The sequence below is a fragment of the Xyrauchen texanus genome, chromosome 10, assembly GCF_025860055.1.
Source record: "Xyrauchen texanus isolate HMW12.3.18 chromosome 10, RBS_HiC_50CHRs, whole genome shotgun sequence".
In the NCBI taxonomy this organism is placed as follows: Eukaryota; Metazoa; Chordata; class Actinopteri; order Cypriniformes; family Catostomidae; genus Xyrauchen; species Xyrauchen texanus.
This window is the reverse complement of record NC_068285.1, coordinates 32446595-32471136: the sequence shown is the minus strand read 5'-3', so window position 1 is coordinate 32471136 and position 24542 is coordinate 32446595. Positions and strand designations below refer to the sequence as shown.

The following is a 24542-nucleotide window of genomic DNA, read 5'->3' as shown; positions in this document are numbered from 1 at the left end:
TAGGTTATGCTCTGAATCAGGTGACTCAGACTTCTCAATAAGACCACTGGACAGTCAGTAAACACAGGATTCCCAGTATTGCCCCTTAACCGTCATACGGTCCCCTAATCATTGGCCTATGAGTGACATCCCTGTGCTCTTGATAAGAGAAAGGGACACTTGTTTATATGAATATGTTTGCACTCTGTTACTTTGACACAAACTTGACATTTTCTGCCTTTACTCTGTAGTCCAGTGATTACTCTTATTAAAGAAGGGACCCACTTTACAGAAAGGTCAGTATTGCTTCAGCCACTTCCCTCAGCTGTTGTTGTTCTTTTGCCTGTGCTTGGAACAGATGATAATCTGTCCCAACTGGGCTTTCTAAAGACATCTCACACCTTTGCATCCAATATCTGCCAATTATGGAGTATTCAGTGGGGTCCTAAAGTCTTGTATATATGTATATATTTTTCCCCCTAGTTTAATACAAAATGAATTACAAAGTATATTTTCAGAATACCAGTTTGAGTACAAAATTAAAACTAATATAAATTTCTCTCTGTTTTGCTCTAATGACAACATGCTCTCGACATGCACACTGGCATGAACCCCACAATTTTGTACAAACACTGTTAATCCATAGTATACTAGCATGATTTGAGAATGCTACAAAAAGTTATATGTGAGCAATTTAATTTTATTGTTGGCCATAAAATCACAAAAGAAAAAGTTGAATAACATGCAGGAATTCCTGCATTGCAATTCATTTATTCTCTCTCTCTCTCTCTCTCTCTCTCTCTCTCTCGAATATTTTGTGTGACCCACAGTATTTCTTTTCTGCAGCCCTTAAAGGTGTTCTAGAGATTTTGGAATGTGCAGATGAATGGTGCAGGTCTTTACAAGCCACAATCCAGTTACCCAACTTGGGTTGTCCATGTATGTACACATGAATTCAAACAGACCCTTGTTGGTTGTGACCTTTAAAAGTTCTCATGCATCATCTGAAATTATTCATGAAGAGACATTCCATAAATGAGAAGTGATTGTGCATAATAAGATTATAATAGGTAGTGAGTCACAGTGGGGATTTCTTTAAGACTGCAAGGGAAGCTCAGCTTCCCCTATAATGTCAAAAAAATAATGGTCAAATATGTACTATTGTGTAAACAATTTATTGACTAAAAATGCGTTAGAACACGTTCATCTCGAAGACGAGTGCGTTCAGAATCAGCTACATTACATATAGCAGGTCGGCTGACTCGATTTACTTCTCATACATTCCCGTAGCGTCAGTGCATTTCCCTGTTGAAGCCGAGCGTCCATTGACTTCAATGGGGCTGCTCTGAACAGTTTTTTCAGTGCTCGAAAATAGACGGTCATTGGATAAATGCTGCGATTATGTCCCGCCCACGGACGCTCAGCGTCTCTGGGGGTGAATGAGGAGTGGGCTGGCCCGGACTCCGGGCTTCCGCGTGATGATTGGAGGATCTGTCGAAAGACTGCATCTCCTTTTGATTGACAGCTAATCTGTACTATAAGAAGTCACTGAAGCTATTTCAGCTCAGTCCCATCGTGGATTTCTCAAGTGTAGTCGAAAGACAAACTGCTGCAACCTATTTCTTTATATTTGTTTGGCGAAATTGCTAGTCAATTTGCATAATACATTTCACACAATTATACACCACATTCCTTGTTTCAGTTTTACCAAGTTTAATATATTAGAAAATGAGCTTCCCCTCTTTGAAAGACCAGCAGCCGCCACTGGTGAGTCATCAGCAAACATCGGATCTGTTTGTGATGGTATTGTGTGGTATGTTTCCTTTGAAACTATTATCAACACATTGCGCAATACGAATTTTACGAATTGTGCAGGAGTCAAGGAGATTTAAAGCGATGACACCAGTGGAAAAAAGCATAGACTCTCTATGAGGCCTCACCTCCCTTTCTCAGAAGGCTGCTATTTGCTCTGGGCAAATGGGCCAGTTGCACAACTGCTCTACCAATGCTGTTCAAACGGCTTCTCACAACAACCTGTAAACAAAAGGCACAAAACCAAGCAGTGCTGGTTTGCAAAATCCACCGCACCCCAGGCCTTTTCAAACAGACCCTCTTTGCCCATCTCTGCCACACTTACACACTTATACAAAACCCCAGTCACTCTCTGATGTAAATAATAGATTAGAGATCTATTCATCTATTCATATATCCATTCATCTAGAGCCTATGGAAATTTAATTACAAAAAATAGAAAGTTCAATGAAACCCCTATATTTGAACACACAATTGTCTTGCATCACACAAATATTGCAAATTGTATATGCAATTTCCTCCTGTGGTAATATACAATGGGATTATGCTGTGGTTTTAGAAATAATGAATGTCTTAAAATACATTTAAAGAGGCAAAAACACTAAACAAAGACCGAGGCAACATTCTAAATGTGTAATTGGAATTTTGTCATTGTTTACTCTCCTCAAGTTTTTGTAAACCTATATGATAAAAGTTGTTTGGCAGAATACCAAGGTGCCAGTATACTTCTGTCAAAATCGAAGAAAGAATGAGTGTGACTTTTTTTTTCAAATCAAATCTGGCCAAAAAGGTGTTTGAGTATGTTGTGGTGGTTTGAAACTGTTTGCCATTGCAAACTTACCTACAACTGTTCAATTGCCTATGAAATACAATAAAAGATGGTAACTGGTGCATATTATCAAAGTCCCTTTCAACGCAAGTCAGTCTACTTTGCGGCCATCCTAGAAATTCTCCCAGGAAGCTATTTTCGTTGGGTACACGTGGCATTAAAGTACAGCTACTTAAATGGGGAAAGACTGGAATCTCCAAAACTGTTGGTCAAGATTACAATCAAAGAACATTTAAAGCAGCAGTAAAATCTGATAATAATGGTTTAATAAATTGTACTTCTTTAGCTTAGAGCACGTTTTTCAGGCTGGTCCAGCTAATTGCGCATGCACTTTCTCAAGTTGACTGACAAGCGATGTCTGTATCTAAAAGGTGATTGGCTCTTTTGTTAGGCAGTACTTCGTTTTCTGTTGTTTGTTCATATTTGCCCCATTCATTCTAATACAAGTGTTCTGTCTCTGGCTAAATAGTCTCTGATATTATAGCCACCACGGATTATATGTTAGCGTTAGCAGTAGCACCATGTATGCAGAATGAAAACATCAAAATTACAAATTTTCTAGTGCATTTATATTACTTAAATTCATGTTTGAGTGGTCAAAACAGCTTCTTTTACAATTCTCATATGAGTTATTTTCCTGTAATGAGGCATGCAGTAAATTATAACACATTTTAATGGTCACATTGGTTAATGTTTTATGTAGCTTAGTCTGTCATCAGGACAGCGTGTCTCATTTTTTAAATGCTCCGAAGCCTCATCGACGTGGCCAGTGTCTGTATGTTTGCAAACAATATACCATTGCTCAGCTATTTGACCATCTTTCTACTGTAGCTCTGAGTGAAGAACAAAGAAAAACTACACCATGAGTGTTAGCCTCTAGCAGTCACTATTCACTTTCATTGCATCTTTATTCTATGCAATGTACGTGAACAGTAACTGGGCTAATATTCAGCCTAGCATCATTTGTGTTCCACAGAAGAAAGTAAGTAATATGCGTTTGGAACAAAATGAGAACGAGTAAATGATGACTGAACTTTGTATTTTTTTGTTTTATGGCTGAACTATCACTTTAAGAATACAACTAGCACCGTCTATAAAGATTGGTTAAAATGAGAGGCCAGTGCCCCCCCATCATTCGTGTGATTATTAAAGCAATTACACCCCTCCGGTGTGTTTCCTGTGTTGATTATGAGCTCGGTTTAGGCATTGTAGTGGCCGTAAGAGTAAGTAGAAGCACGTTCCTGTTGATGAGGCCACTTCGCAGCCAGTGGAGAGGATGTTGTGAAATCAGTGAGCCAAGCTAATTATCATGGGATCAAATAGTGGCTTCATGGAAACCTATCCACTTTTTCCAAAACATACCATAGTGGCTGTCTTCAGTTTATTTCTGATGACACATGGCCCAGCTACCCATGTATGGAGTTTGAGGAGCTGTATGTCACTATGCTTAATAAGGGATTCCAAGCAAGACTTTGGCTTGCATAGAAGCAGACTGCAGTTTAATAAACACTGCTTGTTAAACCTGTCTTTATGAATCAGGTTTCATCAGTATAATATGGTGCCTTAATCCTGCCACAGAATAATAAAATAAAAAAGGTAATTATTTCTTGCAATTGCATTGTATCTCACAATTTATGACCTTTAAGTTTATATTTTTAATTTGCTAGTTTATATCTGACTGTGGGCACTATTTTAAGATTCAATGCTTTAAGTCATAAGTGCAAAGTCAGTTGGCATGGCCATGAGATTTTGGGTATTTTCGTGCAAGTATACACTCCGTCTGGGTGCAAGTGGGTTTGACGAAATTGTGCACTCAAAGTGTTAATAGGCTGGGTAAAGTGCAATTTAATTTGAGGTTCTTCTCCGGTTATTGCACCATCTGCATCCTATTATATAGTCCATTCCCTGTCAAGCACCAGCGAAATAAACAAAGACAGCACATTCATAAGAAGTTGGAAGTGTCAATGGGCTGAATGCAATGATATATTGAATAATGAAATATTTCTATGACAGTGGCACTCTCCTTTTAGAGCAGAACATTTGATTTTCATCAGGTTTTGGATCTACGTTCCTTTAAATTATAGGAAATGTAAGTATCATTTTCATCTACTGACACACAAATCATGGCTAGTATTAACTATGATTGTATCGGCACACACTTCTACTGGTCGATTTTGATTTTGAAAAATGTAATTAATTTATTGAGAAATGAAACCAAAAAATATTTCTAAATTCAAATTACATTTCAATCAAAATTAAAATTGTATTAAACTAACAATGTGGTCAACAAATCATACCAAATCTAAACATTTGTTCCTCTCCTACTGCCTTTTTGCAGTGACTTAAAAATCACTCCATGACAACAGGTGGAAAAATACCAATACAAATTAGATCATAAATACAATTGTAATAAACATAATAATAATTGAAAATAAACCATGACCTATAGACAGTTTAACACAAATCTCATACATTTCTGTTTCATAAAACAGCGATTGTCAAACACATAATTTAATATTCCTCAATAGTTTCAGCGTTTGGACATTAACTTTAATAAACTGCTTAATATTTCCCAATTTTGACTTTATTTCTCGCGATTATTTCTCTATTTTATGCAATTGCTCATTTATTTCTCACAATTGCTTTATATCTTGCAATTTAGACTTTATATCTTTCAAATGCAAGTTTATCTCATGTTTTACTTTATATCATGAAATTGTAAGTTTTTATCACTTGCAAGAAATCGATTGCAATAGTCACAATTGATATAGTCAATTACCTTTTGGTTTTATTCCATGGTAGGATCTGACATACACAGTATGATGAAGATTATTACACCCGAAAAATAATAAATATCTGCCATAATTTACCCTCATGTTGCTCCAAACCCTGTATGACTTTCTTTTTTCCCCTAGAACACATAAGGAGATGTTGGACAGAATGTTAGTAGTTACCATTAATTTCATTGTTTGGAAAAATGTGTAATGATGCGTTTCTTCACACGTGTTTGGAAGAACATGAGTAAATGATGAGAGAATTTTCATTTTGAGTGAACTATAGTCCCTTAAAGCAGAGTGAGAATGTAAACATGGAACTTTCAGTATGATATAAGACATTTTTCTTCAATTCTCACCTGTTAGTCAACAGACTGTGAACTCAGTGCAGTGGAAATGCTTTCTGTTTCTTTGGATCCAGCACCCAAGTCCACACAAATTTGGCAGGTCTGATGGAAACAGAGAAATTGTACTTGGCTGACAACATGTGTGGCCATAAAGAGTTGGGACACATTCCTCTTTGCTGTATAAAAAGGGAATTTTCCCCAATTAGTGCACTGTTCCCAGACATTAGTAAAACCACTGGCTCCATTCTGTGGGTAATGAATTCCTCTTATTTCGCAGGCTATAGCTTAATCATACAGCCAAATGACATGTTCTTTGCTTGTCATGTAATTCAAATGAAAAAGATTCATGTCTTGTTAGGTTAAGTTCAATGATAGGGAACTTTTGGACTTGTAAGGCCCCTGAGGGTCTGGCTTCCTCACCTAAGACCTTGTGAGAACATCCTGAACTCCAAAACCAAAGATACACAATAGATTTTCTTGCAGATCTGCCACTGATTTTGAGTTTACAAACCTTCAGACAAAGTGTCGACAAGTGCTACTTGTGACAGAATGAAACTCATTTGTTAACTGCTGACAACATATTTTTTGATACCTCCTAAAGCAGTGTAGGTTTGTGCCAAATATAAGTGATCCAGCCTTACTTTACAGCTTCAAGGATCAGTTTTAATCAACATTTTTGCCTCGTATCTTGACTCATTTTCTGTTCAGGGGGCAAAGCCACTCCCTTCTAGATCTATATGACATCTTCCTCCAATAACACACTGCCACAGGGAAGCTTTGCCTGCTGATTCACACCTGTGTATATATTTCAAAACCAATAATTTAACCCAAATCTATACATTTACAAACACAGGCTCACACGACCATGCAGATTTGCATATCCTCATTGAAGCTGATTGGCTCGTGACCAGCACAGACACATGCCTCTGTTTTTCTTTCCGCCAGCTGTAAGCTGATGACCCCAAGGCATCTCTGACAGATTATATCATCATAGACTCAGATAAGCCCTTGTGCAATATTATATGTGGCAGCAGTATGCTTTTGAAGGGAGATGTCGAAACCATTAATAAAAACAAGCACTGGGTGAGAGAGAACAAACCTGGAGTGCAGGTACTTCTACTTAGAACATAGTATATGTTTAACCATTTGTGACCTGCTCAGTCATTTTGAGTTTTATGAACTGAATTAAAAGGGAAAGCAATTAAATCATTATATTAGCCAACATTTAAATGAGTATATCTTCATAACAGTTTGGGATTGAATCATAATAATCATTAGAAATACTACTACAGTGAAGAGAACTCAAAATGTGTCTTGGTGACTCAAAATAATGAAAAAAGCCACATTTTGCATTCGTTTAAATTATTTGATGCAAAAAGCATCTATTTAATCTGACTATTTATTAGTAATTTTGCATAACACTGTTATCCAATAAATTACATAAATCTGAAGTGTCTTTTAGACACTTTCTGTAATTCAGATGCATTGACACCTCTGTAGAGGTCACTGAGGGTTCTCCTAGGTGGACTACCAAACCTCTGTGTTTGCTTGATGGATTGAGAGATTGCATGTATTGGGGAATGTATACTAGAGCCTGCAGCACCTCTCTCTCTCTCTCTCTCTCTCTCTTCGTGACTCACTGTGACTCACACTGTAGTTATGCTGCCTCTCTCTCTCTCTCGCTCTTTTTTTATAACTGCTGCAAGGCAACCATCGTGTTAATATTCAGCACTGTCAAACTCTACAGCACACACAAACACACACACTGGTTCCCATTATGGCCCCTGTAAAGAATGAGTCAGATGGGTGAGAAGGGAATCCTTTCCTCAAATATTGTTGTCCCCAAGGCCACTGAATGAATGGTCGGTTTGTTTGACTGTCACAAATATTCCACGTACTCATCTCATGGAGACAAAAGAATCCATGACCAATAATTTTGCAAACCAAAGGCACAGCATGACAGCCAGTGTTTGTTTTTGAAAATGCTTGCTTATGATGGTCTCTTGTGATTGGATGATTGAAATTTGATGCAGTTGTGACTGGCAGATGAAAATTGACGCTCTCTTGTGATTTGCTGATTGAAACGTAATATGATTTAAAGGTGCACTCAGTAACTTTTTGCACACGTTATCTTGGACTCACAGTGACACCTAGTGGTGTGGATGCAGCATCATTCAAAATCAAAAGTTTTCAGTTACAGATGCCATTGTAGAAATTCACTATTCACAATCAGCCATGATTCATTTAATCCAACAGTGAAAGTGTCCAATAACAAGACTGTTACTGAGATTAAGTGAGTAGTATTCAGCTGATCATGTGATTCTAACATGGCAGCCCCCATGAGGTTGCCCCTCCCGTGTGGAGTAAAACAGCTTTTATAAGGTTCCTCATCTGATGTGAGTGGTCATGACTTTATACATGTTTCAAAATTACGATTAAATTCTTTAGGATTAAAACATTATTAATGGGTAATAAAATTACTGAGTGCACCTTTAAACAAACTTATATAAACTGTATACTGAATTACTCAGCTTTTTTTCTTAAAGGTTTGATATTTAATGCACACAATTTAGGCCTACATTCTCAATGATTGCATTTAGATAACCACAACATGGCACTCCATATTTTAGCATATAAACTAAAAAAAGGAAATCTAGCCAGAACATCTGCACTGCATGAATTTCAACTGATCTTTGCTCACTCTGAATTGACGGATGGAAAACTCTCAGACAATTTTCTAATCATATACAGTGCAGTCATGATGCTAGAAATCTTTTTCACAGATAAACTGTGCATTTTATTTAACATCTAAACAGTACACTAACTACATTTGTGTCAGATTTCAATGTTGTTGTTAATTTTTTTCTTTCTTTTAAAACTCCTGTCAGAGCTCGTCATAATAATACTAGCATTACTGGTTACTGTTTCTGACTCATTCACAACTGACATAAAAAGCTATGAGATACAAAGATACAGAGCAACGGGTGGGACAAGTTCCAGGGACTCACTAATGTTTTTGAATACAACATACCCATTTTGCCTTTTGAAACTGATAAACGGATCCACACACAATGTTCAAATGCAGACAATGGATTTGAGATAATTGAAATCACTCATTATGCAAGAACCGGCTTTACAATGACATTACAAAGCATGTTTCAACTAAATTACCATATTGATCACTGACAATAATTGGCACTTTGTACACAAAATATGTGTGGCATATGCAAAACTTTTTAAAACAACATTTCAAGTAATACATGTAAGCTCTTTAAAGATGATCTCCGGTATAAATAATTAAATTGTAGATGATACTAATGGTGGAAATATTTTAATATGTCTTCCATTTATTTAAAATACCGAATAGTTCAGGAATGTCACCGTTTAAAAATACTGTGGATCAGACATATTTGATGGACTGGCAATGAAAATGCATCTTAATGCTCATCATCTGTCACTTCCTCCAAATCATCATCATCTTCTTCATCCTCCTCCTCCTCATCTTCCTCATCCCTTTTCCTCTGGCTCCTAGACGTTCTTGACTACACCAGAAAAAGCCTTTTAATTGCAGTTGAGAGTCAACACATTCTAACGTGATTGACATATTGCAAAAAAAAAAAAAAAAAAAGAACAAAAGAACAAGATTTCTCCTGAAAGATGCAACAGTGCTGCCTAAAGGAAAATCTTGTGTTTATCCCTCAAGACAAAAGCATGGCATGTTATGCTATTTGAACGTCTGGGATAATATTGCTCACAGAGAACTGAAATACATAGATTTTGAACTATTAGAATAGAAGTTATTTTTTCACTGAAATAATAAAAAAAAAGCAACGTTCCTCACTAATCATCAATATACATGACTACATAGCCAAAAGTATGTGGACACCCCTTTATAATTTATGGGTATGGCTAGGCCCCTTAATTCCAGCAAATACATTATTTTGCATACACTGGCATTCCAGAGAATTGTGTGCTTACAGTTTTGTGGCAACAGTATGAGGAGGGCCCTTTTTTGTTCCAGCATGACAATGTCCCTGTGCACAAAGTAAAATCCATTAAACAGAACTTGATTGCAGAAAGCCCAGACCTGAAACCCACTTAACACCTATAGGATGAATGGGAACAAATCTACTCAGCCATGTTCCAATATCTAGTGGAAAGCCTTCCCAGAAGAGTGGAAGCTCTCATGGAGGCAGTGGTGGACGAAGTACACATAACATGTACTTCAGTTAAAGTAAAGATACTCAAGGTAAAATATTACTCAAGTAAAAGTAGAAGTGTTGCCTTTAAACATTCACTTGAGTAAAAGTACAAAAGTATTTGCCTTCAAATGTACTTAAGTATCCAAGTACTATGATTTTTTATGGCCATAATGTCCTATTATAATTTGTCACAAGACTCTTGCTTAACTCAGTCTACATGAAGACTAATGTCACTCTTGGCACACCAATCTATTAATAAAATGACATTAATTAGTCAGATGTATATATATATATATATATATATATATATATATATATATATATATATATATTTGAATTGAATACATTTTTTGTGTGTTTAATTTTGGAGGGAAGGGACTGTTCCCATAAGGTATAATACATTTACAGTATTTACTGTATATATTTTTCTCGAGTGTCTAAAGTCATAATTATTAACATCCTAATGTTATGATACATTCACATAAACCTGCACAACACCATTAAAAAAAAAAAAAAATATATATATATATATATATATATATATATATATATATATATATATATATATATATATATATATATATATATATATATACACACACAGACACACACACATATATATATATATATATATATATATATATATATATATATATATATATATATATATATTCTATGTTATGGGAGCAGCCAATTTCCTCCAAAATTAAACACAAAAACGTATTGCAGTGTTTCTGCTACTCCCCAGAAAAAAATGCTATTATATGCAAGTCATTTTAGTGTCAACATAATAAGCAATGTACATTATGCGTCAATATTTACCGATAATTGCTGCAATAATAGCTGCTGCTCTCTGCCCCGCTTAAAATCATTGGCAACGCAATTTGTTTGGAACTATTGAGAGCTACACGAATCACGTGACCGCGCGGCGGCGAGATCACTGTCGCAACCGTCTATGTTCGCAACTCTTATATTTAACGGCTCTGGGGTGCGTTTCCCGTACAACGATGTAACTTGCTGCTCCACTACCGTAGTACGATGCACTGTTGAAGAAATCAACTTGCTAGTCACGACTGTTTCCCGAAACCGTATTGTCGCAATTTGGTTGTTCAACCACGTTGGTTAATGATGTCACACATGTGGTGGAGTAAAAACTACTTTTAATGAATCTGTTTGTGATCGAATTAATGCTAGATGTTTTGCTATAAATTACGGACATGTCATCTGAGGACTCTCTCATATTTTTCTCAGTTATTTGCTTTATTTCCAGATTCAATCATAGGCTCGTTCTTACGCACTAGAGCACGTTCACACATGCGTACTCTTCAAAAACGGTGCTTTAAATCTATTGACAAACTAAAAGACATAAAGGACATTTGTATGTCTTCTAAATAAAAGATACTGATTTTACTGAATGTCATCTTGCTTATTTGGCTCAAGATAATAATTTATTAAGCCCACATGTTATAATAACAAGAAACTCTGCTTCTAACCACAGGTCGAGAGCTGTCGTTCCAACGTCTCGGTTACGTACGTAACCTCGGTTCCCTGAGACGAAGGGAACGAGACATTGCGTTACTAACGCATATGGGGAGTGCATTCAGACACGACCTATTTGAAACCTCTCTACAATAACGCCAATATTCTAATATTGGCTATGGTGTTTGAGCCAGCCTGTTTTGGCGCGAAACTGACCGCTACAAAACAGGTGCACAGACACCATTTCCTCAGAATTTCTGACTGAGAACAAGGAGCTCATTGCTCGTGCCTCAAGAACTCTGAGTCTTGTGGTGCGGCTAGCGTTCGCAATGTCTCGTTCCCTTCGTCTCAGGGAACCGAGGTTACGTACGTAACCGAGGCGTTCCCTACGACTTCAGTCCACTTGACATTGCGTTACTAACGCATATGGGGAACAGAATCCCATCACGCCGCACTACACGACATAACTTCCTAGAGAGGAAACATGGCGGCGCAGTCTTATGGGATGGCGACCGACATGTGTATGCCACAGTGAGTGATCCTCATGATGGCCAGGAGGAGAGCACTCATAATGAATATATGAGCTATAGCCATATAGTATGAATTACTCCTTATGAACCCGGCCGGGAAGGGAGTTTATTTATAATGAAGTGCTTGTGATTTATGGCATTATAACAGCCTGAATGCAGGCGGTTGTGTAAATGATGTGGAGCCCGTACTTAAAAGGGGGCATAAGTATATATATATATATACATGTATATGGCCAATGAATAGCAAGGACTTGTGAAGGAAGAGATGTTACTTCTAGGTTGTAAAACCTTGCGAAAGTGTTTTGCGAGGACCATCCTGCTGCAAAACATATGTCTTGTAAGGACACACCATTCGTCCATGCCCATGAGGAGACCATGCCTCTATTTGAGTGTGCTTAACACCAATTGGACAAGTCTGAACCTGCGATTCATAAGCCAGGGTAAGAAAGTCTTTGCTTGGAGAAGGACATCCCTTTTGCACATCCTCCATAGCATATAAAGATCTGATCAGACAGTCTGCACTGGCAAGTATGCTCAACGTATGTATGTAGCGTAATGCAAACATAACAAATGCAATGATTTTTCCTCATCTGAATTAAATGGAGGAGGGGAGAAGGCCTGAAGATGAACCACCTGCGGTTTGAAGGGTGTGGTCAGGACCTTGGGTAAATAGCCTTTCCTGGGTTTGACAGTGGCTCTTAAAAGACCAGGCCAAACTACAGACATGAATTGTCGACTGATAATGCATGTAGGTCAACGACCCGTTTTTCTGAGTCCAGAGACTTTTTCTGAGTGAGCGTGAGCATTTAGGACTAAAGTTAAATCCCAAGTCGGGACTGTAGCCTGCTGAGATGGGTTTAATCGTCTTGCTCCTTTAAGGAACTTTATGATTAAATCATACTTGCCTATAGAGGTGCCGGTTTCATGTGCGTGATACGCAGATCTAGTTGCCACATACACTTTGAGCTTTGACGGGGTGAGTCCTGCGTCTAATCGCTCTTGAAGAAATATTACAATTTCATGTATGGGGCAGTTTACCGGGTCCTTGCTGTGTGAGAGACACCAATCAGCGAACACCTTCCATTTTAGTGCATAGAGGCGTCTAGTGGACGGTGCTCTGGCTTGTAAAATGGTGTTTATGACTGAACACGTCAGTTCTGGTGCATTTAGTGTGCTCCATTCAGGAGCCACACATGTAGGTTCCACAGCTGGGGATGCCAAATTGTGTGCCTGAGAGAGGAGATCCCTCCTCAGTGGTATTTCCTATGGTGAGCTGTACAGCATCTCCATCATTTCCAGAAACCATGGCTGGTTGGCCATTTCGGTGCAACTAATAGAACGTTTCCTTGTCCTCTCAGACTTTGCATATGGCAGAGTGGATCAGGTATACTGGAGGAAACGCATATTTGTTTTTCACCGGCCATTTGTGTGCCATTGCATCCCTTCCCAGCGGGGCTTGGGACTTCGAAGAACAGAGGGGATAGTGGGCATTCTCCACTAAGGCAAATAGATTGATTTCTGCTTTGGTGAATATTTCCCAAATCCTCAGTATAGTTTGAGGAAGAAGTCTCCATTCGCCCGGTATCGCCCCTTAGCGTAACAGTAGACGTGCACAGTAATTCAGGCAGCCTGGGACATATGTCACTCTCAGGGAGAGATGATGCTCAGCTCCATAGCAGGGGAGACGCGTCATTCTCGACAGTGGCGGTGAATGAATTCCGCCTTGGCTGTTTGTATATACCACAACTGTCATGTTGACTGAGCAAACCAGGACATGACAGCTCACTATTTCAGACTGAAAGCCTTTAAGGCTAGAATTACAGCCAATAGCTCTAAGCGGTTGATGTGCCACGCCCTCCTCACACCTGTCCAGGTGCCAAAAGTTGGGTGTCCATTGCACACCGCCCCCCAACCTGTGTTGGAAGCATCTGTGGTCACCTCTTTTCGCCTGACAACTTGGGACTTCGTGTACCAGAGGGGACAGTGAGTATTCTCCACTGAGGCAAATAGATAGATTTCTGCTTTGCTAGATATTTCCCAAATCCTCAATACAGTTTGAGGGTGAAGTCTCCTGAATTCTGTCTTGGCGGTTTATATATGCCACAACTGTCATGTTGTCTGAGCTAACCAGGACATGACAGTTTGATATTTCTGACTGAAAGCCTTTAAGGCTAGGAATACAGCCGATGGCTTTAGGCACCGCGTGACACTTGCCCCAGCGCGACACCTTGCTGGTAAAATGCAAGAGGATCTGTCCGTGGTGCTGAACAGAGGCTGGATATAGTGATGCGCATGCGTCATCGGCGCTAAGCACGTCGCGCCACACGGCGCTTCAGCCAGCACTCAAGAGGTCTCATGTGTAAGAGAACTAATGGAATGACGGCGGATGCCGCCGCCACAAATCCCAGTGCTTTCTGAAACAAGTTTCAGTGGAAATGTTCTCCCCAGTTTTAACTGAGATGGACACTGTAAAATGGCTGAAGCAGTAAAACTGTGCTGGCATAAAAAAACCTCTGATTGTGGCAGTAACAGCCAATTGTCGAGGTAGTTTAGGATGCATGCCGCTCAGTCTCAGAGGGGCGACAACCGCATCAATGCACTTTGTGAATGTGCGAGGAGCCAAAGACTGTCCGAAGGGCAGGACTATGAATTGATACACTGTTCCCTCGAACGCGAATCTCAAAAACACCCTGTGATGTCGTACAATTTGGATATGACAGTACGCATCCTTCAGATCTATCAACGCAAACCAATCATGTGGGCGTACATGCGATAAGATCCTTTTCTGAATAATCATTTTGAATAGGCGCTTACAAATGCGTGATTAAAATGTCTCAGATGCAGGATTGGCCGAAGCCCGCCGTCTTTCTTTGGAACAAGAAAATAACGGCTGTAAAACCATTTTGTGCTTGACAATTTGGCACAATCTCGATCGCATTTTTCACGATGAGAGGTGTATTTCGGCTCGTAACACTGGCGCGTCATCGGACGAAACCGTGGAAGACAGAACACCGTTGAAACGGGGTGGCCGGTGTGCAAATAAAGATCGTATATCCTTGTTCGATCGTTTTTGCACCCATTCTGAAATACCTGTTAGGGATCGCCACGCATCCGCATAGTGGGACAGAGGGCAGTTTGGTTTGCTGACTGTATGATATGATGCGACGCTCACTCTAGGGAAGCGGTTGCGCATAATGTGTGTGTTTTGAAGAGGAAAAGGGGGCTCTTTATTGAGAATATGTGAGCATCTCGTGCATTTGCAACGAATGCTGTATTCTTTTTTGCACTTATTGCATTTTTATTTTTGCATTTATTTGAGTGCAAGACACAGAAACAACATTTTGAATAACAATATCCCTTTCCCGACCAACAAAAGTGGGGAGATGGGGAACAGTGTTTTGTGTCTCTCCAATCGAGCCTTTTTTGGAGCAGACTCGCGGGCTCTGCTTTCCGCTTCAAATGCTATTGCTCGTCAGGAGCGCTTTGCTGCGCGTAATGATACGGAGGTGCCTGTGAGGCTTTTAGTCACGCGCTGACTTGAAACAGAGCGAGGGCGAACCGGCTGTGATATACTCCATGTGGGCATAAAGTGTCTCATAGCCTGTGACTGCTGCTGAATCGCGACATAACGCTCAGCAAACTTATTCATAGAGCCGCCAAAAAGGCCGGCTGGAGACACAAGAGCATCTAAAATAGTGGCTTTTTCTTTATCACTCATTTCTGCCTTGGAGCGCCTCCATTGTGTGGAGTGCTGATCCAGCTTGTTCTGCTGCTGAGTAAGCTTTTCCCGCCAGTGCGGACGTTTGTCGACACGGTTTGGAAGGATGTAGCCTACATGTTACTCGCTGGGCAGAGGTGTGCCGCTACCGCCTCCTCCACAGGGGGTAATTGGGCATATAACCGTTTTCTTTCCGAAAGAAATTATCCACATTAAAGAGGATGGCATCACTGCGCGAGCGCGCCATATAAGGTCGAGCGCCAGGACTTGAATAGTTTTCATTATGAACTTCGGGAAGAAATGTGCGGATGCTGCCGCTTAACGGCGCCCACACTGCTGGAACCATTCATCGAGGCGAGACGGTTCCTCTGGGGAGACCAGTCAGGGTGAAGCTCTTCGACTGCCCTTGTAAGGACGCGGAGCATCTCCCTGTCAGTGGCGCTGCACGTTCCTCGCCCTCGCTGGGGAGGCGGCAGCATTATCCACTGACCATTTGCCTGATGTGGCGAGAGACATGACATCGCCATCAACCCCAGCGTCAGATCCACCAAATGAGACGAGGCCGCGACGCTCATCAGAGGGCCGGAGCTCGCCTCGCACATTGGCGTATGGGGATATATGCGCCGTGGAGATTGAGGGGCTCGTGGGGCGTGTGCCGCACGAAATCCACCTCAAGTTCGACCTGCTCGGCCTCGCGGCCCCGCCGTGCCTCCTCGTGTGAACCCTCGGGAATCACAGAAGAGGCTGGTGGGAGGGCGCGAGAGGCTGAATCGTCCCTCAGAACGAGGGCGATTCGTGAGCGAAGCGACTTGAGACTCATGTCCTCACAGTGAGGATAATCTGTCTCCATGAGAGCTGACTCTGCGTGGGCGCGGCCCAGACAGAAAACGCAGCTCTCATGCTTGTCTGACGGCGGGATGTGTCTCTCGCACAAGGAACACTTACGGAACAACATCTTGAAAAAGACGTGAACACGAAGTGGCTCTTCTAGATATATAAATATAAATATAGATTTATATTTATATAAATTATATAACTTACATTTATACACACAAGTACAATTTTGCTTTAAAAGGATACTCTACACCTGCCGACGCCAGCTGCGGAGAATCAGGATGCTGAGGTCTGTTCACCAGCGAAGCGTCAAGCGGCGAGGTGGAGTGATGTTCGCCGGAGCACTGCAGGGGAGCGGAGAGTCTTCTCGCTGCCATGAAGATTCCGTCCGCTGACTATTGTGAATCGACAGCGAAGGTAGAGGGCTTCGAGACAAGAGGTAATCGCTGTCTTGAAGGAAGAAATTCTGAGGAAATGGTGTCTGTGCACCTGTTTTATAGCGGTCAGTTCGCGCCAAAACGAGCGGTCAGTTTCGCGCCAAAACAGGCTGGCTCAAACACCATAGCCAATATTAGAATATTGGCGTTATTGTAGAGAGGTTTCAAATAGGTCATGTATGAAGGCACTCCCCATATGCGTTAGTAACGCAAAGTGGACTGAAGTCGTAAGGGAACCACACAACTCTGCGATGCTGTTTGCGAATGTTCGTTGGAACGATGGTTTCGGGAAACACCGACTCGTTGAACTATGATGATAACGACGGAACTTGCGACCATAGTTGGTTAACGATGCTTTTGGGAAACGCACCCCTGGTTCGTGCTTAGTAGATGCCGCCAAGGCAAGTTCAAAACAAAGCGCGCGCGCTGTACTGTGATTGGTGGCTCGTTTGACCAGTTACGTTTTTATCCACTCATAAATAAAAAAGGAACGACTGATTTTGAAAATGTAGTAGAGTAAAAAGTAAGATATTTGACTTTGAAATGTAGTGGAGTTAAAGTAAAAGTCTCCCCAAATTTAAATACTTCAGTAAAGTACAGATACGCAAAAAAGCTACTTAAGTACAGTAACGAATTACATTTACTTTGTTACTGTCCACCACTGCAAGGAGGACCACGTAACTGTTAATCTCAATGGTTTGAAATTAAATGCTCTACACAGGTGTGAGGGTGGTTTTTGGGTGTCCACATACTTTTGGTCATAACTGTAGTGTAACATAATTTTTAAGAGTATTTATGTTGGCTTGAAAAAGCTAACATACTGTTATGTTATTACTAGGGTTTTCCCAAAATCCCTAAACAAAGTATTACATATTACACCACCTACTGCTTTAAAGGAACGGTTCACCCAAAAATGAAAATCCTCTGATGATTACTTACCTTTAAGCCATCCCAGATGTGTATGACTTTCCTTCTTCAGCAGAACCTAAAGTAGATTTCGGTTCAGTTTGTCCATAAAATGCATGTAAATAGGTGCCATCAGGCTGCTGGCTGTTTGATGGTCCAAAAGGCATATTTAGGCAACATAAAGGTAAGCCACAAGACTCCAGTCGTTAATTAATGTCTTCTGAAGCAAATCGATAGGTTGGTGTAAAAAGAAATTGATAATTAAAACTTTATTAACATTAAAAAATTGCCTCCTGCCAACAGTCGACACATCAGTGATGTAAAAGCAATGGCGCATTCATGCGAGAAGTAGGAAGCGTGCGCTTTGTACGCAACAGAGGAACGAACACAAGAGTTTTCAAATAGAAATACAGCGCTGGGCAGAAGCAACGATTTAAAGTTAAAAATGTATTAACTATTGAATTGTTTCTTACACCAACCTATCAGTATGCTTCAGAAGACATTAATTGATTGACTGGAGTCTTGTGGATTACTTTTCTGCTGCCTAAATGTGCTTTTTGGACCATCAAACAGCCAGCAGCCTGATGGCACCCATTCACATGCATTGCATGGACAAACAGAGCGAAGTAGTAAAAACCTTCACTTCAGTCCTGCTGAGGAAGTAAAGTCATACACATCTGGCATGGCTTAAAGGTAAGTAAATCATGAGAGAAATTTTTGGGTGAACTATCCCTTGAAGGCTACATCTGCCAAACTTGGTACAGATCTAATTAGCTGGCTGTTTATCTTACTGTAAGGATGGTTAAATCATCTAACTGTTTTAAACTTTCAGACCAGTCCAATATCAGAGTTTGTCTTGTCAAACTTTACTTGTTTAGTTTTAGTTGTAATATGAATTATGGGGCATACTATAAAATTGCCATTGCATTTTTCAAAAAGCACTTACCTGCAACGTTCCTGATTTACTCATTGATGTACCAGTTCGATTCAAGGACAGATTAGAATGAGCACTAACTATTTCTAACCGCGACTGGTAATCAGTGGGGTGCAAGGAATTCCTGAAAACCTGTAAAGACAACAAAAGGGGATGTAGACTGCTATGCCTATGGGCCACCAAGAATCTTTTGCTATCTCAAACCCTCTCCAGACAGCCTAGCTTAAATAAGATTAAAAAGAGAAATCACTTTACATAGTCTAGTGCCACATACTGTGCTCTACCAACACAGAAACATGTCATTTAGTTTGAAAGTTTACACTCTCTGTCCTCTTGAGGGTGTGCCAACAAACATTGTCACATCACTTTATTAACTGCAGTTAATAAAGTGACGTGACAATGTTTATGAACTCCAGTTAAATATTACAGGAAGATTATTTATGGCTTATCGCTCTATTTTATAGTTGTCTTTATAAACCTGTCACTGTGCGCCATTATACGACCAATTACAGGCAAACAAAGTTCAGACAAAAACATGGAAACTTTTCCCTGAAAATCCCTGGTGAAACAATATTCATGTGATGCTTTCCCCGGAAAGTCAAGAAAAGATTAATAAACTCAGAGTCTTCAGCAGAAAATTTGTTTTGGCATGCCAAACTATGAATTTATAAATAAATACATTAGCCAGTGTGAACATTCCACAGCTGACTGAACACGCTTTGCAAGATGCCTCCCAAGTTCTTTTACATATCAGGCTTGGAGGGAGCCTAATACTCCAGCTACCACAGCTTTCATCATTATGACAGTGGGGAGATCTTGGGAGGAGAAAGAATATAATGTGATTAGACATTAAGACAGACAAGCTCCAACCAGCTGGAATGCCAGGGCAGCAGAGCTGGTGCAGAGAACTCACTTCAAGGTCTCCCTCCTCATCAACATTCTGAATGTGCTGGTAAGCTGTTGTGTAAATTTCCAAAGCCTTGGTATGGAACGCCATCTCCACTGTCACAAATTCACCAAAGATTTTCTACATGGGGAAACAAGAGAACAACAGTCTAAAGTCATTTCTATGTATATGAATTGTACATGAAAATGAAAATGCTGCTTATTTACTTAAAGGGATAGTCACCCAAAAGTTTAAATTCTCTCAGCATTTACTCATCCTAACATCAAGCCTGTATGACTTTCTTTCCTCCATGGTACACCAAAAGAGAAGTTTGGCACAATGTCCGAGCTGCTCTCTTCTATATAATGTACTGTAAGTGGATGGGGACTAGGAGCTGTCATGCTCCAAAAAGGACAAAAAAAGCATCATCAAAACATCATAAAAGTAGTCCAAACGGCACTATTTACATCTTGTGAAGTCATATGGTAGCAAGATTCACCAGAGTCACCATTCACTGTCACTGGATGGAAAAGAACAGCTTGAACACTTTGGTAGAAATTACTCCTTTTGTATTCGATGGAAGAAAGTCAACATGAGATTGGAAAGACATAAGGGTGAGTAAATGATGACAGCATTTTCACTTTTGAGCAAACTCTTGGTTTAAACACACTACATACACAATTTATAATGAATACAGTAACAAATAAGCTGATATATCTTCACATAACAAATCAAATGTGTAGCCTGAGGAACCTTGATGTCAAGAATTTTCTGCTTTTCAAAGTCATCTATTGTCTCCTCTAACTGGCGAGTCGTGCGCGTGGCGTCCATTGTGGCTCTTTGGAGTTCACTCTCAGCCTTTCGTGACAAAACAGACAATCAAACGAGAAGCACAAAGTGTTCTGAGCAGTGGAGATGTACACGATATGAGTTCATGTTTCGACATCAGCTCACTGAGAGGTTTTAAACTAGTGCAATGAAATGTCTCACATTAGTTGAGAATAACTGACATAACAGTGCCTGGTTGTTTGGATGTTCTTGAACCTATTTGGTAATAATGGTTACACTTTACTATAAGTTAACAAATAAAAACACATACAGGTATCTTGGTGAATATTAATTCATAAAAATACTAATGATTATTGTTAGATCAAATTGCATAAACTAATATTACCAAATACAACTTTTAATGCTAGAAATGTATTAGTATACTGTATGTAAAAATTAACAATAACCAAGTTTAGTAAATACCGTATAAGTATTGGTCATTATTCATTATTATTATTACATGGGTCTCTGGAATACTCTATTCTGATTGGTCAATCTAGCATTCTGATATTTCTCAGTTACAACCACACATCCATGCATCAGACAGCTCATCCAGGTATTAGCGAGCCATCTTTCCTGCTTCTTGGATCACTGTAGGATAATAGAATAATTTAAACTCAAATCATGCTTCATGTCCATTTATTTGGCAAGTAGTCTTGTAATAAGATGTATGATGAGCAGTCAGACATTTTAATTAATTGCAAAATAAACATCAACAGAACTTCAACGCAAACCAGTGGAGGATTTCAGCTGTTCAGCGATTAATTTCTTCTTACATAACTACATTTCAATGCAAATCTTTTATGTCCATGTATTTATTTATTTAGTAAGTAGCCGTGTAATAAGCGGGATAATTTACAGTCAGCCGGTTGTTATTGCAAAATAAATCCCTTCAGGGTGACACAAGATCCTGATCACCCTGTCTGGGTTTATTTTGCAATAACAACCGGCTGACAGTACATTATCCCTTACTTAACTATTGCATTAACTACTGTTAGCAAATACAACCTTATTGTATAGTGTTACTGTTACATTTAGGTTTAAAGTAATTTTTAAGATAATATTACAGTTTGCTTCATACAAGGCCCACCTGTGACTGGGAGAATATGTCAAGGCAATATCACCAACACTGTGCTTTTTCTTACGACAAATACGTTAAGGTATGTCAGTATTTTTAATAATTTTTTTATGCTTTACAATACACATGTCTAAAAGGTTATTTGACTATAAACTGGGGCATCTTTCATGTTATGCAAATTTAATCTATGATCATGACGTCAGTAAGAACTTGTATTCTGCTGCAAATGTATGCAAATTTAGTAGGACCGCAAGGATACGATAATCTGTCTGTCAGAGGGGTTTCTCTGTCTCGTCCTTTCTAACTGCTGCATCTGCTTTGCCTCTCTGTTCCTTGCACTCTGAGTTAACTTCAGGTCCTCCTGTTGATACAATGAATAAGATCACAAAAGTTTGGAAGAACAGAGTTTCCTGTGGCAAGATAAATTTATACTCATCTGGTTCATGGATTTGACCTATCACAACAGTCATTGTACATCATGCTTCCTCAGAATGTGATGCAATGCTGCCCTCATGAGATCACTGAGATAAGATCATCTGAACTTTTGGACTATAAACTATGAGAACCCATTAACGCTCACATTAACACTTAGAGACTTGTGAAAAAACACCTCACCCTTTTTGTTTTGACAATATTCCCATATGCTTTCAAAGGCTCTATAACTTTGACCTCTAGCCTCTCCACCTGTAACAAAAATGTGTGTTTGTATGTTAATGAAAAAGCTCATAAAAGCTGAAGCATACTATTAAGGTTTCAAACAAACTTCTGCTTGACGGTAGTCCTGAATCTTGGCCAACTGGTCTGCGAAATTCTTCAATCCACTTTTTAGGTTGGGTGTCTCTGTGTCAGCATAAAGACTGACTTCTTTGACCAGCAGGTCGGCTTTGTCCCGCAGTCGTGCTGTTTTACGGACATAAGCAGCAAAGTGTTGGCACAAATCTCCAAAGTGCTTCTCTACATTGGTGATGTTCTCCTGAATCTGCTTGGTCTGAGTGTCCCTATAATGGGCATAAAATGATGAAGTATATCTGACTATTGTCAAAGTAGACTACAGCGATTGCCCTCCATAAGTATGTTAAAAGGCTATGGTCAGATGAACTGTGTAAAATAGCAATAATCCGTTTAACAAAGCTTCTGTAATACAGCTACAATGATGTGCATTTGTAAACACTGAACTGCTTAAGCAGTAGGCAACATCACCGCTGTTTTATGCAGTAAACGGCGTACAAACAACATTTATTTGATTTGACAAATTAGAATACAAATCTTAACAGGACAAAGCTGGCTTGAGAAAGGTTAATACAGAAAACATAATACAGAAACTAGGAAATGTGCACTAAAGCTGTATTATTATTAGTCATTTTACAGGGCAGTTTCAGTTCAAGTTATCCCGTTGAGGCTATATTACAAATGAGGTGTTTCTGGATTATTATAAAGACTACTTCAATTTAAGCAGTGAAAAATCCCGCATTAAAGCACGCAAACGCTATCTGAACGTATCCTGAAGACGTGACTTAGCTTAGCAAGCTAGTTAGCTTCTCTGCTTTCATAACAAATCTAGATAAATCTTTACCTTGTTCTCGTATCAGGGGTGAGGCTCATGATTACTTGAAGCCAATATGTATTTATTAAAATAGCTATATACGAAACTATAAAAATAATAGCGTATTTAAAACCGTAAGAACGACTTATGCTTAGTGCTAATGTCAGGAATGCAAGAAGAATGAAAGAATGCCTTGCGCCGTTACCATGGAGATAAAAATTGCGTCCTCTACTGGTGAAAAACAAACAAACATATAGATCACCCAAAAATAAAAACTCACATTATTTATTCACTCTCATACCACCCCAGATGAATGACTTTCAGATCTGCAGATCCATACAATGCAATACATTGTATACAATGAATGGTGAACAGAACTTTGAAGCTCCAAAAAGCATATAAAAGCAGCACAAAAGTAACCCATATGACTCAAGTGGTTTACTTGAGTAGTATGTATTCTGAAATAATATGATAGGTGTGGGTGAGAAACAGATCAATATTTAAGTGCTTTTTTTCTTTTACTATCATGCTTCCCGTGATGCTTAATGCAAAATGTGGGCGTTACTAGTGTTGTGAAGTAAACACAGCTGTTGTTGCGGTGTCCGTCCATGCATTCTTTCATTGTGGTGTTGGGATTTTGAAGAGAGCATGTTTGATTTCGTATGGACATATCGATCATGTTTCCAATCAAAAAGTGCGATCAAAACCGGCGTTCTGTTTCACCAAGATGCATTTGAGATTTAATCTAAGCACAAATGCAATATTTTGAGCAAAATTATTGGTTGTTTTAGTGGAGTACCTGTGGTAGTTCAGCTTCAGATGTGTGTGCTTGTACTCAGGGATGGATTACCAACCGGGGGACTTTGACTTTCAAGAGCCCTTGACTGCCCGGGGGCCATGGGCTTTACGGTTGCGCAATCCAGTTTGGCGCTTGAACCAACAACTTTTTGAAGGGTGCCCTTGGAGATATATGGCCTAAGTCATATTCCATCCCTACTTGTACTTGTCACCCAGTGTGTTCAAATCAGACAGACACACTTGAGGAAGAGCCGTGAAGTTCTCATCCTTGGGTATGTAATCGCTTTTTCGAATTGTCTGCTCGGGTGGTTATTTCCTTTTAAATCAACTTGTAAGTTTAACCATTTGTTTGGCAGGGATTGACTGGTGAGAGGTGGTGCTTTGCGTTTTAAACCTCAAATGTTGTTTTTGACTACATCTGTGTGTGTTTTTATGATCCAATCACAAAATATTTTGCACCCCACTTAAAACTATATTTAGCACTGAACATTTGCGATCAGATCATCCAAAATGCGTCTTATTACCAGCTGTAAACAGGGTCTTAAAATGACTGCAGCTGAGTGCTATGGAACTGCTTCCTGCGGATGTCCCTCCCACATTCGTTTCCCCAGTAAGACCCCCAGGAAAA

At 39.6% G+C, this 24542-nt stretch overlaps 1 protein-coding gene across 1 annotated transcript; it reads right to left on the bottom strand.

Moving 5' to 3' along the window:
• Positions 1–4910: 4910 nt before the first annotated feature.
• Positions 4911–23314, bottom strand: cibar1 (CBY1 interacting BAR domain containing 1). The gene is made up of 9 exons (XM_052136267.1): positions 23147–23314; positions 22337–22571; positions 22189–22257; positions 21833–21934; positions 21586–21591; positions 20421–20525; positions 19695–19808; positions 18794–18913; positions 4911–9283 (listed from the first exon to the last, which is right to left on the bottom strand). The coding sequence occupies exons 1-9, from the start codon at positions 23173–23175 to the stop codon at positions 9179–9181; spliced, it is 885 nt and encodes a 294-aa protein (XP_051992227.1). The 5' UTR covers positions 23176–23314; the 3' UTR covers positions 4911–9178.
• Positions 23315–24542: the final 1228 nt, after the last annotated feature.

Coding starts and splice junctions, on each gene's coding strand:
- cibar1 (XM_052136267.1), bottom strand. CDS start 23,175: ATGAGCCTCACCCCTGATACGAGAACAAG. Junction 18,914..19,694: donor ATGAGGAGGGAGACCTTGAA/GTGAGTTCTCTG, acceptor TTGTCTTTACAG/GTTTTCAGGAATTCCTTGCA. Junction 9,284..18,793: donor GTAAATCAGGAACGTTGCAG/GTAAGTGCTTTT, acceptor TTTCTGGTGTAG/TCAAGAACGTCTAGGAGCCA.